Source organism: Coloeus monedula (genome assembly GCF_965178545.1).
Source record: "Coloeus monedula genome assembly, chromosome: 9".
Lineage (NCBI taxonomy): Eukaryota > Metazoa > Chordata > Aves > Passeriformes > Corvidae > Coloeus > Coloeus monedula.
Window position 1 is genome coordinate 14,153,321 of NC_138789.1, and position 15,740 is coordinate 14,169,060.

General features: G+C 38.8%; 1 protein-coding gene across 5 annotated transcripts in view; it reads right to left on the reverse strand.

The window, feature by feature from the left end:
- The window catches only part of PTBP2 (polypyrimidine tract binding protein 2), a 46,717-nt gene extending 31,780 nt beyond the window's left edge, over positions 1 to 14,937 (reverse strand). For 4 of the 5 annotated variants that reach the window (XM_082286743.1, XM_082286742.1, XM_082286741.1 and 1 more), the window contains exons 1-3: positions 14,827 to 14,937; positions 13,219 to 13,249; positions 713 to 788 (exon numbers count right to left, since the gene is read on the reverse strand). In XM_082286743.1, coding sequence (XP_082142869.1) covers positions 713 to 788; positions 13,219 to 13,249; positions 14,827 to 14,834 — 115 coding nt within the window. In that variant the 5' untranslated portion in view covers positions 14,835 to 14,937. Of the gene's footprint in view, positions 1 to 712; positions 789 to 12,172; positions 12,272 to 13,218; positions 13,250 to 14,826 lie in introns of those variants that run through there. The other variant, XM_082286744.1, reaches the window with a different exon arrangement.
- Positions 14,938 to 15,740: the final 803 nt, after the last annotated feature.

Genomic DNA, 15,740 nt, shown 5'->3' on the forward strand with positions numbered 1-15,740 from the left:
ATAAATGGTATGGTAGAGAAACAGAAAAAAGAGAAAAAGGAAGACTTCTGAAATGAGCCTTCCAAGGGAGCTCAATGCACATTCAACATACAGAAGCATCAACTGCAATAGATGGTGTTTTAGTGTGTGCCAATTCACGAAAAACTTTTCTTTCTATCTAGCATCACTAGAAAACTGATTCCAGCACAGCCACGCTCACTTTGCACTGATATTCTGAGATTCTACCACTGCAACCTCAAACTGAAGGAAGAAAAGTGAAGCTTCCTGCTTTAGCAGTGAACCAGAACTCTGCCTTCCTGAATCCACACTACATTATGAAACTGGCACAGTGTTCTTTCCTATAATGCCCAGGCTTGCAGATGTCCATGTGTAAAAAAGTTGATGTCACACAGGAGTTAAGCTGTTTACCTTCGCTTGGCAGTTGAGATCCCTTACTTTAAAGGCAGCTGTACAAGACAACTGTACATTTTCATCCCATCACCCACCAACAATTTAGTGCGCAGACATCTGAAAGTTGCCTATTTTTTAATGCGATTATTCTTCTCAGACACTCAAGGTTTGTAGGAAATACAAAGTCACTATATTCTAATACAAGCCAGCAGTTTATCCCTCTATAGCACAACGGATTCTTGTTTCGGTGTTCTCCCCTTGTAAACAGGAAATGAGTCCAAGTATAAATTATAGATTTCTCCTTTGAAAGGGCATCACTTACCAGTAACTACCATGCTGCTCATGTTAGAGTTCGGGCTACTGAGTACACTGCCTGAAAGAAGTTCGTCAGATCCTCTCTAAAAAGAAAGAGACAGTAAGAGATTTTTTTTCCTCTATTTTGTGATTTTTTAAAGATGATACTTCCTCTTTTCAGATAAGTGCAACAACTTGAAATCTAAGTAAAGCGGTATATTTACATGGCAATCTGAAATGAGAGCAGCTTAAGCACAGTTGTTTAACCCACCACTGAAATGAAGCCATCTCTGGGTACAGTGAGAACTGCTGAACAATAATTTTGTCCAGCATTTCAAATTAAAATATAATTAAATATATTTATTCTACTTCAGTAACATTTAAATTAAGTTTTAATATTTTAATAGACATATATAAAACTATTATATCTAGCTGAAACTACAAGGGAAATCTATGCAAGTAGAAATATGGAGTTTAGCTCAATCTTAACACCCCTATTTAAAAAAAAAAAAGATTTAATGTTCACAGGAAATAATCAGTTTTAGTTTTGGGGACATCCATTTCTTCTGCAAAACACAATTTAGGGCAGGGAATTACATCTTCATTGTAATTCTTAAACCATGACAAATATCAATTAATGAATGACTTAAAAGTGGGCTGCAAAAATCAGAGGAGGGTTTATATTGAAAATATACAAGATGACCCTTTCCACAAATTGTTTGTAGGACGGGCATTTGACGCAGCTGAAGAGACGCTTCTTTTATCTTGTTCTTTCTTTTTTTCTTTTATGCCCCAACCCCCCTCACCCTCAAAATTTCATCTCTCAAAAAGCCTACAAAATCTTTATGTGATTTTTCAATAAACAAAATATTTTAAACATCTTTTGAATATTATATTTAATTTCTTATAGGTTCTTTCCCACTTCAGAAGTATTTCTGCAGCACCCTTAAGACTAATCCAGGTCACTGATCACTGCTAAAATGGTAATGATGAAAAAAACCAGTTACTACTCATCCTTATAAAAATAAATGGGTTTAATTCTGTTGTGGACACTACAAGAGAATCAAGAATAGTTAATGAATATGTTTTACAGGGCACCTCAATAGTTCATAACAAATTAATCTGAGACTATTACCCTTATAGACAGCACAGTTGCAAGACTTACAAAAATCAAACCTTTACCTTTTTCTCATACTGCACTATATCTGTGTCCACACAGGGAATAGTACATTAAAGTTTGTATATGTGTATGCACACATAGAGCCATTGAAGTTTACTTGGTTTTCAACATCAGCTCTGAAGAATTTCTTTACAGTTTATTGAATGCTCTAAACTTGTAAGGGTACATAGCAAGAAACAAAGCTGTGCCTATCAAATCAGCAACAGAGCTCCTTTAAAATTGCCTCATGCCTAATACCAAGATTAGGTAGAACCATGAGAAGGACCATGTCTTGTCCTTTTCAGTGTAAGGATGCATTTCTAATCAGATTTAACTAAGAAAAAATTTAGCTAAATAGAACTGAAAAACAACATAGACAAGTTATAGAAACTCTCTGTTATTCTAACTACATTGCTTTCTACTATAATACAAAAGTACTCAGTGTAAGTTGAAATAGAAACATTCTTTCTCTTTCATGTTCTATTTTTTCTAACAATAATACACAAGGGAAGAACACTGCAAAGTTGCAGATTACTAGCAGCATTATGTTACTCAGTGGCAAGCGCAGTTTCTCCAGCTTGCAGCTACCCGTCTAGCTTTGCCTGGGAGCCCCTGTCTGCAGCCTGGCCAGCTCAGCTGAACAGGCAGAAGTAGCAGCAGACACTGAATCTGTTCATAGTCTGGCTGATTAGGATCATTCAGCAGCCTTTTTTTCCCCCTTAGTATGACAAGCATCAATTTGCAATGGTACAGTAGTTACTACATAAACAGCTGAAGAAACCCCGGTACCAAATGAATGCTCTTCCCAAAACCTGCAGAAACTTTACAATTCTGAAATACCTCAAATTTGAGTTGCCTTCAGCTTCAGAAAGTTACTTACAACAGCAACTGCTGAATGAAAGACTGCAAGAATGATTACATAAACTTCTGGTTCCTAGTAAATCAGGCTTTCAAAAAAGCTGTTAATTTCTTAATCCACAGCAGAAAAATCCAAAAGAAGCACAAATTACTCAAAAGAGTGGATATTCAGTTCCTGTATTTGTGTTTCATGAACAGTTCTCTCTTCATTTTCAAACATATCATTTTACATTTCATTAACACCTTCATAGTCAATAACAAGATTTTGTCACTGCACTTGAAAGTTTTAACATTGTTGCTTCAGAAGGAAAACTAAACATGAATTTCTTACACTGGCCTGTAGCATAAATTCTACACTTGTCTTATCTGCATAAATTAGTGTTCAAAAGTCTGATTCACAGATGTACACGTTCATACATGGAATATTCTTCCAATTACCCCATGAAATCAGAAATGTATAGCAAACTTCTCCTAACTCACTCCCATACACATTTCCCAAGCTTTTGGTCAAAGATAAAGATACCTCTTATCGTGTGAGTAATGATCCTATTGGATACACATTGTTATTTTTCCTAATTGGTTCTTAAGCAGCCTGGACCCTTCTGTACTTCATTTCAGTACGTAACTTTAAAACCAGCTATGCAGCAAAAACCATGATGGACTTGGACACAGAATGGTTAAATTACAAAATCAAAACCAGTACCTGCCTGGTTATTGTGATTTACTTCAAAAGGGCTATCTGAAGATCTTGATTGTCTAGTAAAGCAATTTCATATAAGCACCTCAAGTAAGCCAGTGTGTGCTGTTAAGACTGGCACTACCGTGTGACACAATCCCTCCTGAATTACATAGACATAAATACTTATTTTACTTACATTTATTCAGCAGAGATAAAGCTTTATTCGATTTGTGGTTTAGGGTGCTTGGTTTTGGTTTTATGTGCATCTTCTTTTAGAGAGTGCTAAGCCAAAAAGGACTGACATCTTTCTCCAAGAGCAAAGCTTTCCATCACTCTGCTATGTCATACATGAATTTCAAAATCATAACCAATTTTCCAAGCATCTTGAATATTTAATTAGTCTCAAGCACAGAAGTTCTGCTAGTTGAATGGTACAAAACAAACCTTTGAACTAAATTAGGTAATTGTATTGATTGTTTCAGAGCTAAGGAAACCAAACTCAGATCTTTGAGTTTCACAGAGAATCAGACTCAAGAAAGGAAGATCCCAGAGCAATGTTCACTTAACTCTTTTTCCCTGTCTGTGCAAATTGCTGTGTTCTAAAGAATCAAAGCAAGTTTGAGATGGCATAACAATATTGAAGATCACAAATACAGAGATGGCAAAAACATTCACATCTAAGTTAAAATAATAAACAAATAAAAAAACACCATAATGATTATATTTCACCATAAACTGCAAAGGGAAGTTACTGCAATAGCAACACAGTAGAGACTAATTGAATACCCATTTTAGCATGAGGCTAGGAGATTATTAAGAACAAAGTACAAACTGCTATTATACTATAAATAGGTCATCTTCTAACATCTAGGTCCTCAACAGCAGAGGTTTTCAATGCCGTATTTCTATTCCTACCAGTGTCTTAATTACACTTAATCTACATTCATCTTCCACAAAACCTGACAACTACGCAGATCAGATATCTAGACCATTTCTTTATGAAATCAGCATCTGGCAAAATACAAGTACACAAAATAAACAAGGGAATTGCCAAGCTAACATCTTGCAGTGACTGAACCCAGAATTTGTCACAGAGTCAATACCGCCCTTTCACTGAAGCCTATGTTATCACCCCCCATGACCCCAAGAGAGCATTTCCATGCATGGTGGGAAAACATCACGTTTAATGCATGGCTTCAATCAGTGGATTTAGGTAAAACTGACATGTAGGACCACTTTCAAAAAAGACAAAAAATATGACAACTCAGACTTTTAGTGCATATCTAAGTGAAAATTCAAAATTACATATACAAAAATTGTTTTATATACTGTAAATTAAAGACAGCACTTTGATATTTTAGCTAATTCCCCTAAGTGAATAGTTATTTCATATACTGTCACTCCTGCAATTTACAAAGTCAATTATACAAAGAGAAAGAAGAAGCCCCTAGCTCAGCAAAATAATGTCCTAAATCCTTGCTTTAAGTTACAGCCAACTCAAAATCCCTCACCACACAAGTTGCATTTACATAGCAGAATTTCAGATTTCTTTTCTCCACATAAAAGACTACTATAAAGCTTCATGCTATCACAGGTTGTATTATGCAGCTATGTAATTTCAGGAAGTCATTACAGTCATACTATCCATCCAGGCTAATCAAAAATATACTATTTAGAAGCCTTTGCCAACTATTTTCCTCACGTTCCAGATCGGGCTTTAAATACTTCACACATTCCCCAGATTTCATTACATCTAAAGTACTACCAGAGAGTAACAACTTTGGCTTGAGAGTTACCAAAAAGATTTACTCTTTTACGCATCAAAATACTTTCTGACAACTGTTTAAATGAGAGACACATCAGCTTTTTTCCTAATAATTCAGGGCTATGGAGACTCTGATCAGAAGTTATGGCTATACCTAACCTAACAGTGTATTACAGAGAGCTTATTAGAAGCATGTGTAGAAGCAGTACTATATTCCTAGAAATAGTAAACAAGTGACAGAACTGAACTTTGTATCATCTAAAATAATTTCTTAAATTCCCACTAGAAAATATAAAGAAGACATTCAAAGACATTGAAAAATACACTTTCTTACAAATACTGTCATTGGTGGTATTTATATTTGCTGGTATTACAAATCTCTCTCAAAGATGCTTCTGCCCTCCCCATTTCCTTCTCTCCTCCTTTCCCCCCAAATGAAAGATAAGTAAGAGAACTTTAGCTGCACTGCACATTTACCACAGTCATTCTCAGCCTACAGGCATGAATTTCCCAAGGGGTATGACAAGCCAAGAGACAGATCTCATGATTTAAGGAAATCCAACAGCATTGTAAAACACTTTATTTCTAACAACATCTGGGAACAATTTAAAAGAAAGAGCCAGAAACCTGATGGTTTGGGAGAGGAATAAGCACATGACAATTTCAACCCAGACATTAAAACATTTCCCTCTAACAGTTACACATTGTAAACACACTGCTTCAATATCTGAAGTAACTTTGGGGACTGGATGTTTGAAACAACAGAACAAGACACTTTAAACTCCCAAACACAGCCTTTATAAACTTTGTTCAGTTTACATGTGATGGATCAGAATTCAAAGGATGCTTTATTTTTAACATGATAAATTTTTATATGAAACGCTACATAAATATACCCTCACATAATCTTTTGTGACGAAAAAACACTTGATCTGCCTTATGCTCTGATTACACGCACAACTGTCAAAACACATAAGCCAAACTACCCTAAGGAATTTGTTACACCTCTCATATGTATAGGATCACATAAGACCTATAAGGTTTCTGTGGAAAAAGAAACCTAATTTCAGGACAGGACAAGCTAAATCTACATATACAACAGAAACTCCATGCACGTTCGTAAGTATTTCACAAAGCGTACAGTTTAACTACACGCATGTTATCACTTCATTAGAACCTCACATGCAAGGAGTACACCTATTTGAATTTTTTTTAAGAATACACTATTTAACTATATTGGCATGAAATCTTATCAGTTAGGGTGGTGAACTCCATGGGTACTTAATAACTTACTTGTAACATCACTTGCTTTTCATTCAGTATTAACTGTATACAATATGACCTTTACATACTTACTCTCTCTATATATTCTTTTTTACCCTACCTCAATTATTTTCATATTCTCCTCAGCCAAGGATATATTGTTTGTATAGCCTAACAACTAACTTGCCATTTTAACACTCTCAATTTTTCAGTAAGAAAAGAGCTAGGAGAAAATTAATAAAACATTAATAAAAACACACAAATTTTGTAGAAATTGAGAGAGAGCAATCAAGGGAATTTGAAAAGTCTTCCAGATTAACAAAACCCAATTTCCCTGAAAAATCTCCAGGTTCCCAAAACACAGTGTTGAAAAGAAGCAAATTTCTCAAAGCACCAGAAGATCAAGATGGACTATTAAACCAAAAAGCCAAAGAGTAAAGAATCAAATTTCAATTTACACCATGTCACACAGCCTCATTTGGAAACTTCCAAATTTCAATTGTAATGAAAGACTGCAGGCAAGAATCTCTTCTAATATAAGTCAATGCTTCAAACACCCAAGAGAAGTAAACTAACAAGACAACTTATTCCACCATTTCAGACTTTCGATTCCACTTTTACCAGGAAAGAAAGTACTACTCTCAAACAGCTGTACATTACTGGTAGTAAATTAGAGTAGATGAGAACAACTCACTAGAGCTACCACCTGGATGTGTCCTCTGCCTTCCCAAGAACCATGGCACCTTCAGTAGCAATTTCTACACCTCAAAATGTGATCTACATGGAAGGTATTTTCTACTCCGTTATCTCCTATTTTTCACTAATAAATTGAAAGTGGTAATGCTATTTTGTCTATAACTCAATACTCGTGTTACACATTCACAGAAAAACTGATTTTATGAAAAGCCAAACATGGCTACATGTACTTGCAGCTATAAAAAATACCCAAACCCCTAAATCAAACATCACAGTCCCATTAACAGCTTGTGAAACCACAACCTCATTTGAATCAACTATCACCAAAAGCAAGAATCCTACCTTCTCCCTGACCTCAGCAACTTGTTCATATTCTGTCCTTCGTAACTGTATAAAGTTACAAGTACTTGTGCAATCACAATGCTTTGGTACAAACCTGAGTAAAAAGATGTAGCTTGCTGTTGTGTCAGCTCAGCTTTACCCTGGTTAAGTTCCCAAGAGAGGTTTGTGAATTGGCTACCTAAACATCTGTTGCACAAGTATTACAGTGACAGAAAAAAGGAATGCAGCTTGATTCGCTTGTGAAAACATGGCCCAAAGCTCTAGGAAATGGGAAAGGTATTTTCATGCTGGTATTAGTGCATGTTTTCAGAGGTGGTGCAGGTGATTGCATTTCTCTTTGTACAACTCCTCAATTAAGATGCAAACTTAAGTGTTCTGCTACAAATGAAAACTAGGTGATTTTTGGTTACTGCAAGATATCAAAACATATCAAGTAAGTATACCAGAGCTTCCTTACACTGTTGCATACTTACTACAGAGAACAAACTAATTTTCAATGCGCTTCCTTTCTTTCCATTTTCAGCTTTCCTTAGTTTTTCCACATATATTAAAGTGGCAGAAAGAGCATTACAAAAAACCCCAAAGGCACAAAGGAAAAAAGAACTGGAATCAGCTGTTCTGAGAATAAATATGAAAGCCATTTCAAACAGAGTCAATTTATAGAAGTTATTGCTATCAGATATCTCTACTGTTAACAGACAGCTTTCATTGTAAGAAGCTATTTTCTGTCACTATGGACATGTTCCCCATACCACTTCTGAAAAGACAAATTCAGATGCCAGTTCTAAACTTTTGAACATGGTCAGACTTCAGTCTTACTTGACTGCTATAATGTTACACACATTTTTTTTCCTGTTTACTGCTGCTATCACTACTAAGTATTATTGAATACAAAGGTTGTCTAAAAACATTATCATAGCAAACACAAGATTAAAACACATCCAATTCACAAACAACCCATTTTTCTCATATCACTGCATCTTTGTCTCATCTACTAGCAATCTACTAATGATTACCCTATGCAAGGGTAGCTCAAAACTCCAATTCTAACATTTTAAGTGAAACAGACCATAACATGGCATTTGCCTGTATGAATAAATCAATTTTTCATCCTACCACTCCCTTCTTTTTAAGTAGCCAAAATTACAAGTGAAGGCAAAAAATTTCAGAGAGAAAAAAACCAATAGCAACAGGCTTCTGAAATAAGTTTAGACTAAATTTTACAAGTCGAAAAATTTATCATCTGACAACTTGCTAGAATCTAACTTTTCAATCCCATTTTCATTATACAGTATACAGTTGAAACAAAAAGTCGCAGCATATCTACAGTATCTCCTTGTTTCCACCATGAAGAAATTCTCAGTTATTACTAGCAAAAAGGGTTCAGAGTTCTGTAATTTTGGAAGAGAAGGCTACTCCTCAGAATCTGAGTTAAAAAACCAAAGTGCTTCAAGAGTATTTACACAATGCTACTTTGTGTTCTCTCCCCCTTCTCCATCAGTTCCTCTCTATCAGATTTTAGCTACTGCCCTTCCCCCATACTACTATACTCCCGCATGTTAAGTTTCAGCAATCAGGAAAAAGGAGGACTTAGTGATACTTTACTGTTTGCAAAACTTAGAAAGTACTAGGACAGTGTTTCTTAGCATCTTCTACCCACCCCAAACAAAACCAACTAAATACACACCACCAATTCTCTCAAGTGCACTGCAAAGGCTGAAGCCCTGACTTCGGGGTGAAGAAGGCCATCTCCACATCTTTAAACATTACAAAACGGTGTTTATAGGAATGAGTTTTTCCCTCCTAGCTATAACTAGGGCTGTCCACACTTGGCAGCTGAAACTTGGTTTTTGGCCAGTGTCCAAAACACTGTCAGGAAGGTCAAAAATGTCCCAAATGCTGTGTACCAAATAATGCATCCAAGAAGAAATGGCTGGTTCTTTTCTCCTGTTAGATAGAACACCTCAGCCATTGTGAAACATGCAATGCACATACACAAAATGAGTCACTCAATTGTTCAGGCCCCATTTACTGCACAGCTACCCATCCCTTCCAGGAGAAAGATCATCTATTAGACTGAAGTGGCAGACACTGAAATACAATAGGAGACATCAGCCTCAATATGCACCCAAAGTTCACCTAACTTATTCCCTACACCTATGTGACATATATTCCTTGTATCATGTTTTATACCCCTCCAAAGATTCTTTTAATTACTCCAGAGGAAAGATACATTATATACTTCATACATTCAACGGCTGAAAAAGGCTCTATCACACCAAGTGCCAAATCAGTTATCAAGATTAAAGCATTGTAATTGTAAAGAGAGCACAAGAGAGCAATTCACAGTACAGTTATTAGATGCTGATGCTCAAAAATATATAACCAGAGAGTAACTAAGGACCTGATGTAATAAGAACAGAGCAACTGTAATGTACTTTTTTAAAAAGAAAAAGCAAACATTTTATATGATATGACAATTTTTTGAAGCCACGCATAAAGGAATCTATAAAATGTATAAATATCTTCAAGGAACTAAAATGTTTTAAAAACTGATGAACTGTGTAAATACTATCAGCTCTCTTCTCAGCTCCTCAGCTCTCTTCTATTCAAGTATACTTTACACAAACTGCTTATATATAACACAAGTTCACAAATTAGCATCAGACAGAGAGCTAAGGCTCACTCTTTTTTGCATTTTGCAAAATGTAATGTAAGGGGTGAACTGTGTGCAGTGACATTTCCCTGCCTCCATGAATTCTAGGTAAGCAAAACAAGACATTACAGACCAAATCAAGTATGATTTATTTCATATGTACTTACAAGATGACTGGGTTGTGACACGTTCTAATGCTTTCAGAAATTAAAGCACACTGCTGCTCTGACAGATTTGAGCTAGGAAGCGTGTTCCCACTGCATATTTTGAGTCACACAAATCCCCACATTTACTCTATGTAAACCAAGTTTTCAAGTTGTATTTGTCATTTTTTCCACCTCCATTTTAAGTTTTATGTTTTGTATCGGTTTCTGGTGTTAATTTCTGGTGACTCAACATGTAAATAGAATTAAGACTGAACATCAGATGAACAAAAATGTTTTAAATCAAATCAAGTGTACAGTACAAATAAATGGTAACAGTTTCAAATGTATCCCTCATTTGTAGATAACTCAGATTATAAAACTGTTAATAAAACATTATAAGGAAGCAGTCCTTATACTTTTTACTTGCCTTGACCACATGCAGTCCCCAAAGCTAAAAAGCCCTCCTTTAATTGAAAGACAATACCCAGAGTACAGTAGTTAACTTCTCTTACTCTTTTATGAATGGGTTTAAAAATATAACTACCACGTTCACTTTTCTGTTTAAGAGAACAACCTGCCAGACAACAGTTAATATAACTTTCAAATTTGTATTGACATGACTAATGATGATAAAATAAAGCTGATTTTCCAAACAGAAGAGTCATATGTCACAATCCATTTCTCCAAGTATAATTGAATATATCACAAACATGTTTTGCAGGTGATTAGCATATACACTGTAAATGAAAAATCTCAGAAAGCAATGACTAAAAAAATTATTCTGCATAAGGTGATTTCTCACATGTAAATCCCTGCCCACATCCAATGACTATCCAGTCACAATAAAAGCAGTGTTGGAAGAGTAATGCTAATGCAAGTCCTTGGATTCAAAACTGACTCCCTACACATTCCCATGGCACCCCATGAAAAAGATGACAGGCAAGGGAAGGCCAGATGATTCATCCCAGTTGTTCACATACACTTGACAGGCAAAGCATTCCTCAACTTTAACACATCAGTCCATCAAAAGCAATGAATAGTCACCAGAGAACATAAGGACAAACATGTCCTTTTGTTTCACATATCCCTCCACAAAACATAAATGAAGCTGGCACACTGTATACCTCAATTAGACAGAAATCCCATTTTCCATTCTTACTAGTATCTTGAGATAATTACAGAAGCTCCAGAATATAATCCAGTTATTCCTCCCATATTTAACAGCTTTCTTCAGGATACCATCATCCTTATTTATCTGCGCTACTTCCACACACAGATTGTTTTCTTTTAAAAACCAGCCAGCAAGTCCATTTTACATGGCAAAGAGCACAACTTTTTGATACTTCTGAGCCTTTCCTTGTATTTAGTTTAACCACTGCCTCCAACACTTATCTTGCCTTCTTTTTTATATTCATAATATAACTTCTACAATCAACAGAAAGAAGGAGTTATGTCATCTGAAGCATCTCTCTTTCATTGTCTGGCTAGTATCTTAAAATTTGGTTCCAAAACTGCACTATGCACTTAGGACATATTTCATAACACTGAAATTCTCCCAGACTGAAGTTGCTCACAGTAAAGGCTGAAAGGGATACTGAATCCATTTACTTCTCCTGAAGTGAGAAATGTCAGAATTTAAGATCCAAGTAATACATGGTCTACCTGAAACTACTTCTTTGCTAGACATGACTACAGGCAATTTATGATTTTATTTTTTTTTGCCCCAAAGCTGTGTATGTGGAGTAGTCTGCTGCTGAAAGACATGGAACATCCTCAGGTATTCCTCCAAACTACTAAATACATTGCTAAGTTTTAATGAGTAAACACTTTGTCCTCCCAGGCAACAGAAAAATAATCATGTCAGTTCATATTTCTATTGTGATTAGCTCCCACAGAAGTACTTTAATAACTACACTTTACTCACGATTTAGAGAATGATTTTAAGCTTGTCTCCAATACTGCAAGAACATCTGGAGCCAGATGGGTCCAAAATCTATGTAACTGACTTCTTATAGCTCTTCCTAGAAGCAAGCTTACCCAGAAACATTATATAGGTACATCTGACAGAACAGCTGCTGTATCTACAGGCTGGCTGTATTACGTAAGAACTAGTCCAAATCCAGCAGGACCAATACTGAATCTGAGCAACTGGGCCTTACTAGACAAAGCTAGGCTTAGCAAGCAGTTAACACAGACCAGCTTCAGGTGAAAAGGCAGGTACGTAGCACAAGCTACAACATCCCTGAACAAATGTGAAGAGTTAACTGTATGCACTACAAAACTTCTGTTTCTACCACTGAAATAGAATTGCTCCCATGCATTCTTTGAGGTTCTCTTGTCCCATATATCTTTCCATAAACATTATTTCTCACTCTGCTACTACGTAGTACTGATCTAATTCCTGTGACAGATTTGAATAAAAAAAGCAAAATTAATAGTAAATTAACAGCTATTTGGAAGCCCTTTGCTTGTTATAAAAATATGATAAATTCTTAACTGAACTTCAGAAATAAAAAGTACAGCAAAGCAAACACCTTCTTTTGTGTCTACCTAACAAATTCTAGCTCCCATTTTTTGTGTCCAATTACAGATAGTCACTTCTTTTTTAACTTCAGTGAGAACTGTTTTGAAAAACGGAGGGGGAGGGACAGAAAAAAGCATGACTTTTACAGTTCCCATGCAACAACGTGAGAGTGTTGTTTCAGAAAAAATATGCAAAATCAAGTTTTAAAACAAGAGGCTGACACTACTACATTAATCGAGAAGCACTGTTTACAGTTCAGTGCCTAGAAGTCTTTTGTGTAGAGCCTCCAATTTACCCCTAGAGATTTTTGTTTAATAAAGCATATACGGCTGACAAGATATCAGCTCACAATGACCAGCTAAGATATTCCAACATGCAATTACTGATGCTCAAAGTAGTTAATTTTGTATCAGCACTCTGCCCCCTTATTTAAGTGTAAATCCTACCTTCACACCAACTGCAACATCAGTGACAATGCTGTAAAAAAAGAAAAAAACAAGAACAGAAGTCAATCAATTTATCCTCACAAACCCAACTTTTCAGTGTATTCAAATGACAAAACAGTGAGGAAACAAACAGGCAACAACCACCCTGAGCAAGAAACTATGTTCAAATAACGTGCAGGACTGAAATACAAAAGAAACTTTAAAAAGCCACTGGGCTCCCATAGCTTATAGGCCTTTCCAAAGAGTACAAAGTTTCAAGTAAATGTTACTCCAGTGCAGCGCTGCAAGGAAATTTATTTAGGAAACTCGGGTTTCTGGACCATGTGAGATTACAGGGTGAAAACAGAGTAATTTAAAAGTAAGTACAGAACTTCTCACACACCTCTATTAACTAAACAGCTAGTTCAGCAACATAGCCTGACCTACTCTTTGAACAGCACAGAGCAATGGAACCGGTTTTGGTTTTTTGTTAATTAGCTTGGAAAAAAACACCCCAACGCATTGGCAGCTACACCTATACGAAATTTAAAGAGGTACACCTATGCAAAATGCTGCAACAGGTATGTCTAGGTAAATCTTTTTCTTAGAGGTTGTGACATCATCACTCACAGTGTATACCACAATCCTAAAAGAAACCTTAGTCCACACAAACACACACACAAAAAAAACCCCAACAATATGAGAGAGCATTCCACAATGTAGTACTCATTACTGACAAGAGTTCTCAGACAGGATTTGTAACTCCTACCATTATAATCACAACCATAAAAAGCCTTTGGAACTCTCACAGTTGAAAGGTTATATGCTTAAAGCATACCAAATAGATGGTTTTTCTGTTTGAAGCAGAGTAAACAACCTAATAAGAGATTTGGAAGCTGAAGGTTGCTGTATTTACACTGATGAAGGCTACAGCCAGCAGCCCCATTTTCCAGGTCCAACAAAAAGCAGGCCTGCGCGTAGTGCCTGCCCATCCCAGCCCTCGCTGTCCCACACGGCCGACTCCTTCCAACCTTCCCTTCTTTGGTTTTTACAGCCAGTCCACTGCATATACAAAGGCATCTTTCCACCTGGGGAGGGGGGAAAGCCGAAGGGCTTATTAGGCAGTTCTGAAAACAAAAGATCTCGACATCTGGCTCCTGCTGGCATCGCTCCTCCCCTCCAGCCAGCTCCAAAACAAACCCGAGCCCTGCAGCGCGCCCCTCCTCACCCCCGGCCGGGGGAGAGATGCCAAAGACGAGGGGGAAGGAAGGAGGGAGAGGCTCTGGGGGGGACGGATGAGGGTAGATGGCGTTGCTTCTCTACATCGAGACGCGGCGTCTCGGGCACTAGACCTAAGTAGGGGACGGCCCAAAGCCCCCGGCGATTTGAACGGGAGACCCTACAGAAGGGCCCACGTTACGGAGAGACTGAGCCCCCTCCTGCCCCGCTCCCAGCTTGTGCGGGGCCTCACGCTTCAGCTGTCCCGCGGCGGGAAGCTCACCGCTCCCCACACCCTCGGAGCAGCCCGCCGACAGCCAGCGAGCGCCCGGCACCGGGACAGGTCCCACCACCGACGGGCAGCAGAAGCGCGGCGGTGCGCTCGCTCCCAGCGCCCCGGTGCCCACTCACCCGTCCATCGCCGAGCAGGACAGAGCGCGGGCAGCGGGACAGGAGCCGCGCACGGGGAAGCTGAGAGAAAATGGCGGCCTGGCCTGCACGGAAACCGCCGAGCGTTGCCGAGTGCCGGGCTCCGCTCCGCGTCCCCCTCCGCTACCGCGCAGGCGCAGGCGCCGGCCAAACGCGCATGCGCCGTGCGCGCCGGTGAAGCTTTTGCCCTCAGCTGCCCGGCCTGGGCCCGCTCGTGAGGCGGCGCGAGCCTGCGCCGCGTGGGGCGGGGGACAGGGACAGGGGCGGCGGCAGCAGCAGCGGGGCCCGCTCCCCGCCCGCCTCTCCTGCCCCAGCGCCGCTGCGGGGTACGGGCAGCGGCAGCGCCCACGCAGCTGGCGGCGGCGGATGGCACAGCGGCAGCGGGGGCTTTCCTGGCCGCCCCGCCCGGGCCGCCGTTGAGGCGCCGGACCCCACTTGTTGAAGGGACAGTTTCCGCGCTTGGAGCCAGCTCTTCCCAGCGCCGGGAACCCGGCCTTTCTCCTCAGGGAAAAGGTTCAGAGAGGCCCGGGCACCGCTGCGCACCCCGCCCCGCCGGGGTCCGGCCCCGACAGGGAGCCCTGTCCCCATCGGTCGCTGCCCTCGGCTACGCAGTCGCTTCCCAGAAAACAACCTGTATTACACAGTTCATTATGTAACTGATCACTAACACTTTATAAAAAATAATGAGGAACGTACAAAGGAACTGCTGCAGTGAATTGGGTTTTTTCTTCACAGAAATCAGTGTGTCCGTGGTTCTCTGTAAACTCACCACATCAGGGTACAAAATACGTGGCTATTAAGAAACACACATTTTCTCTTTTTTTGCCAGATCTCAGTATTTCATCACATATCTTAAAATGTTCGATACAGATTTTCTAGAAGACTCAGCTGTGCAT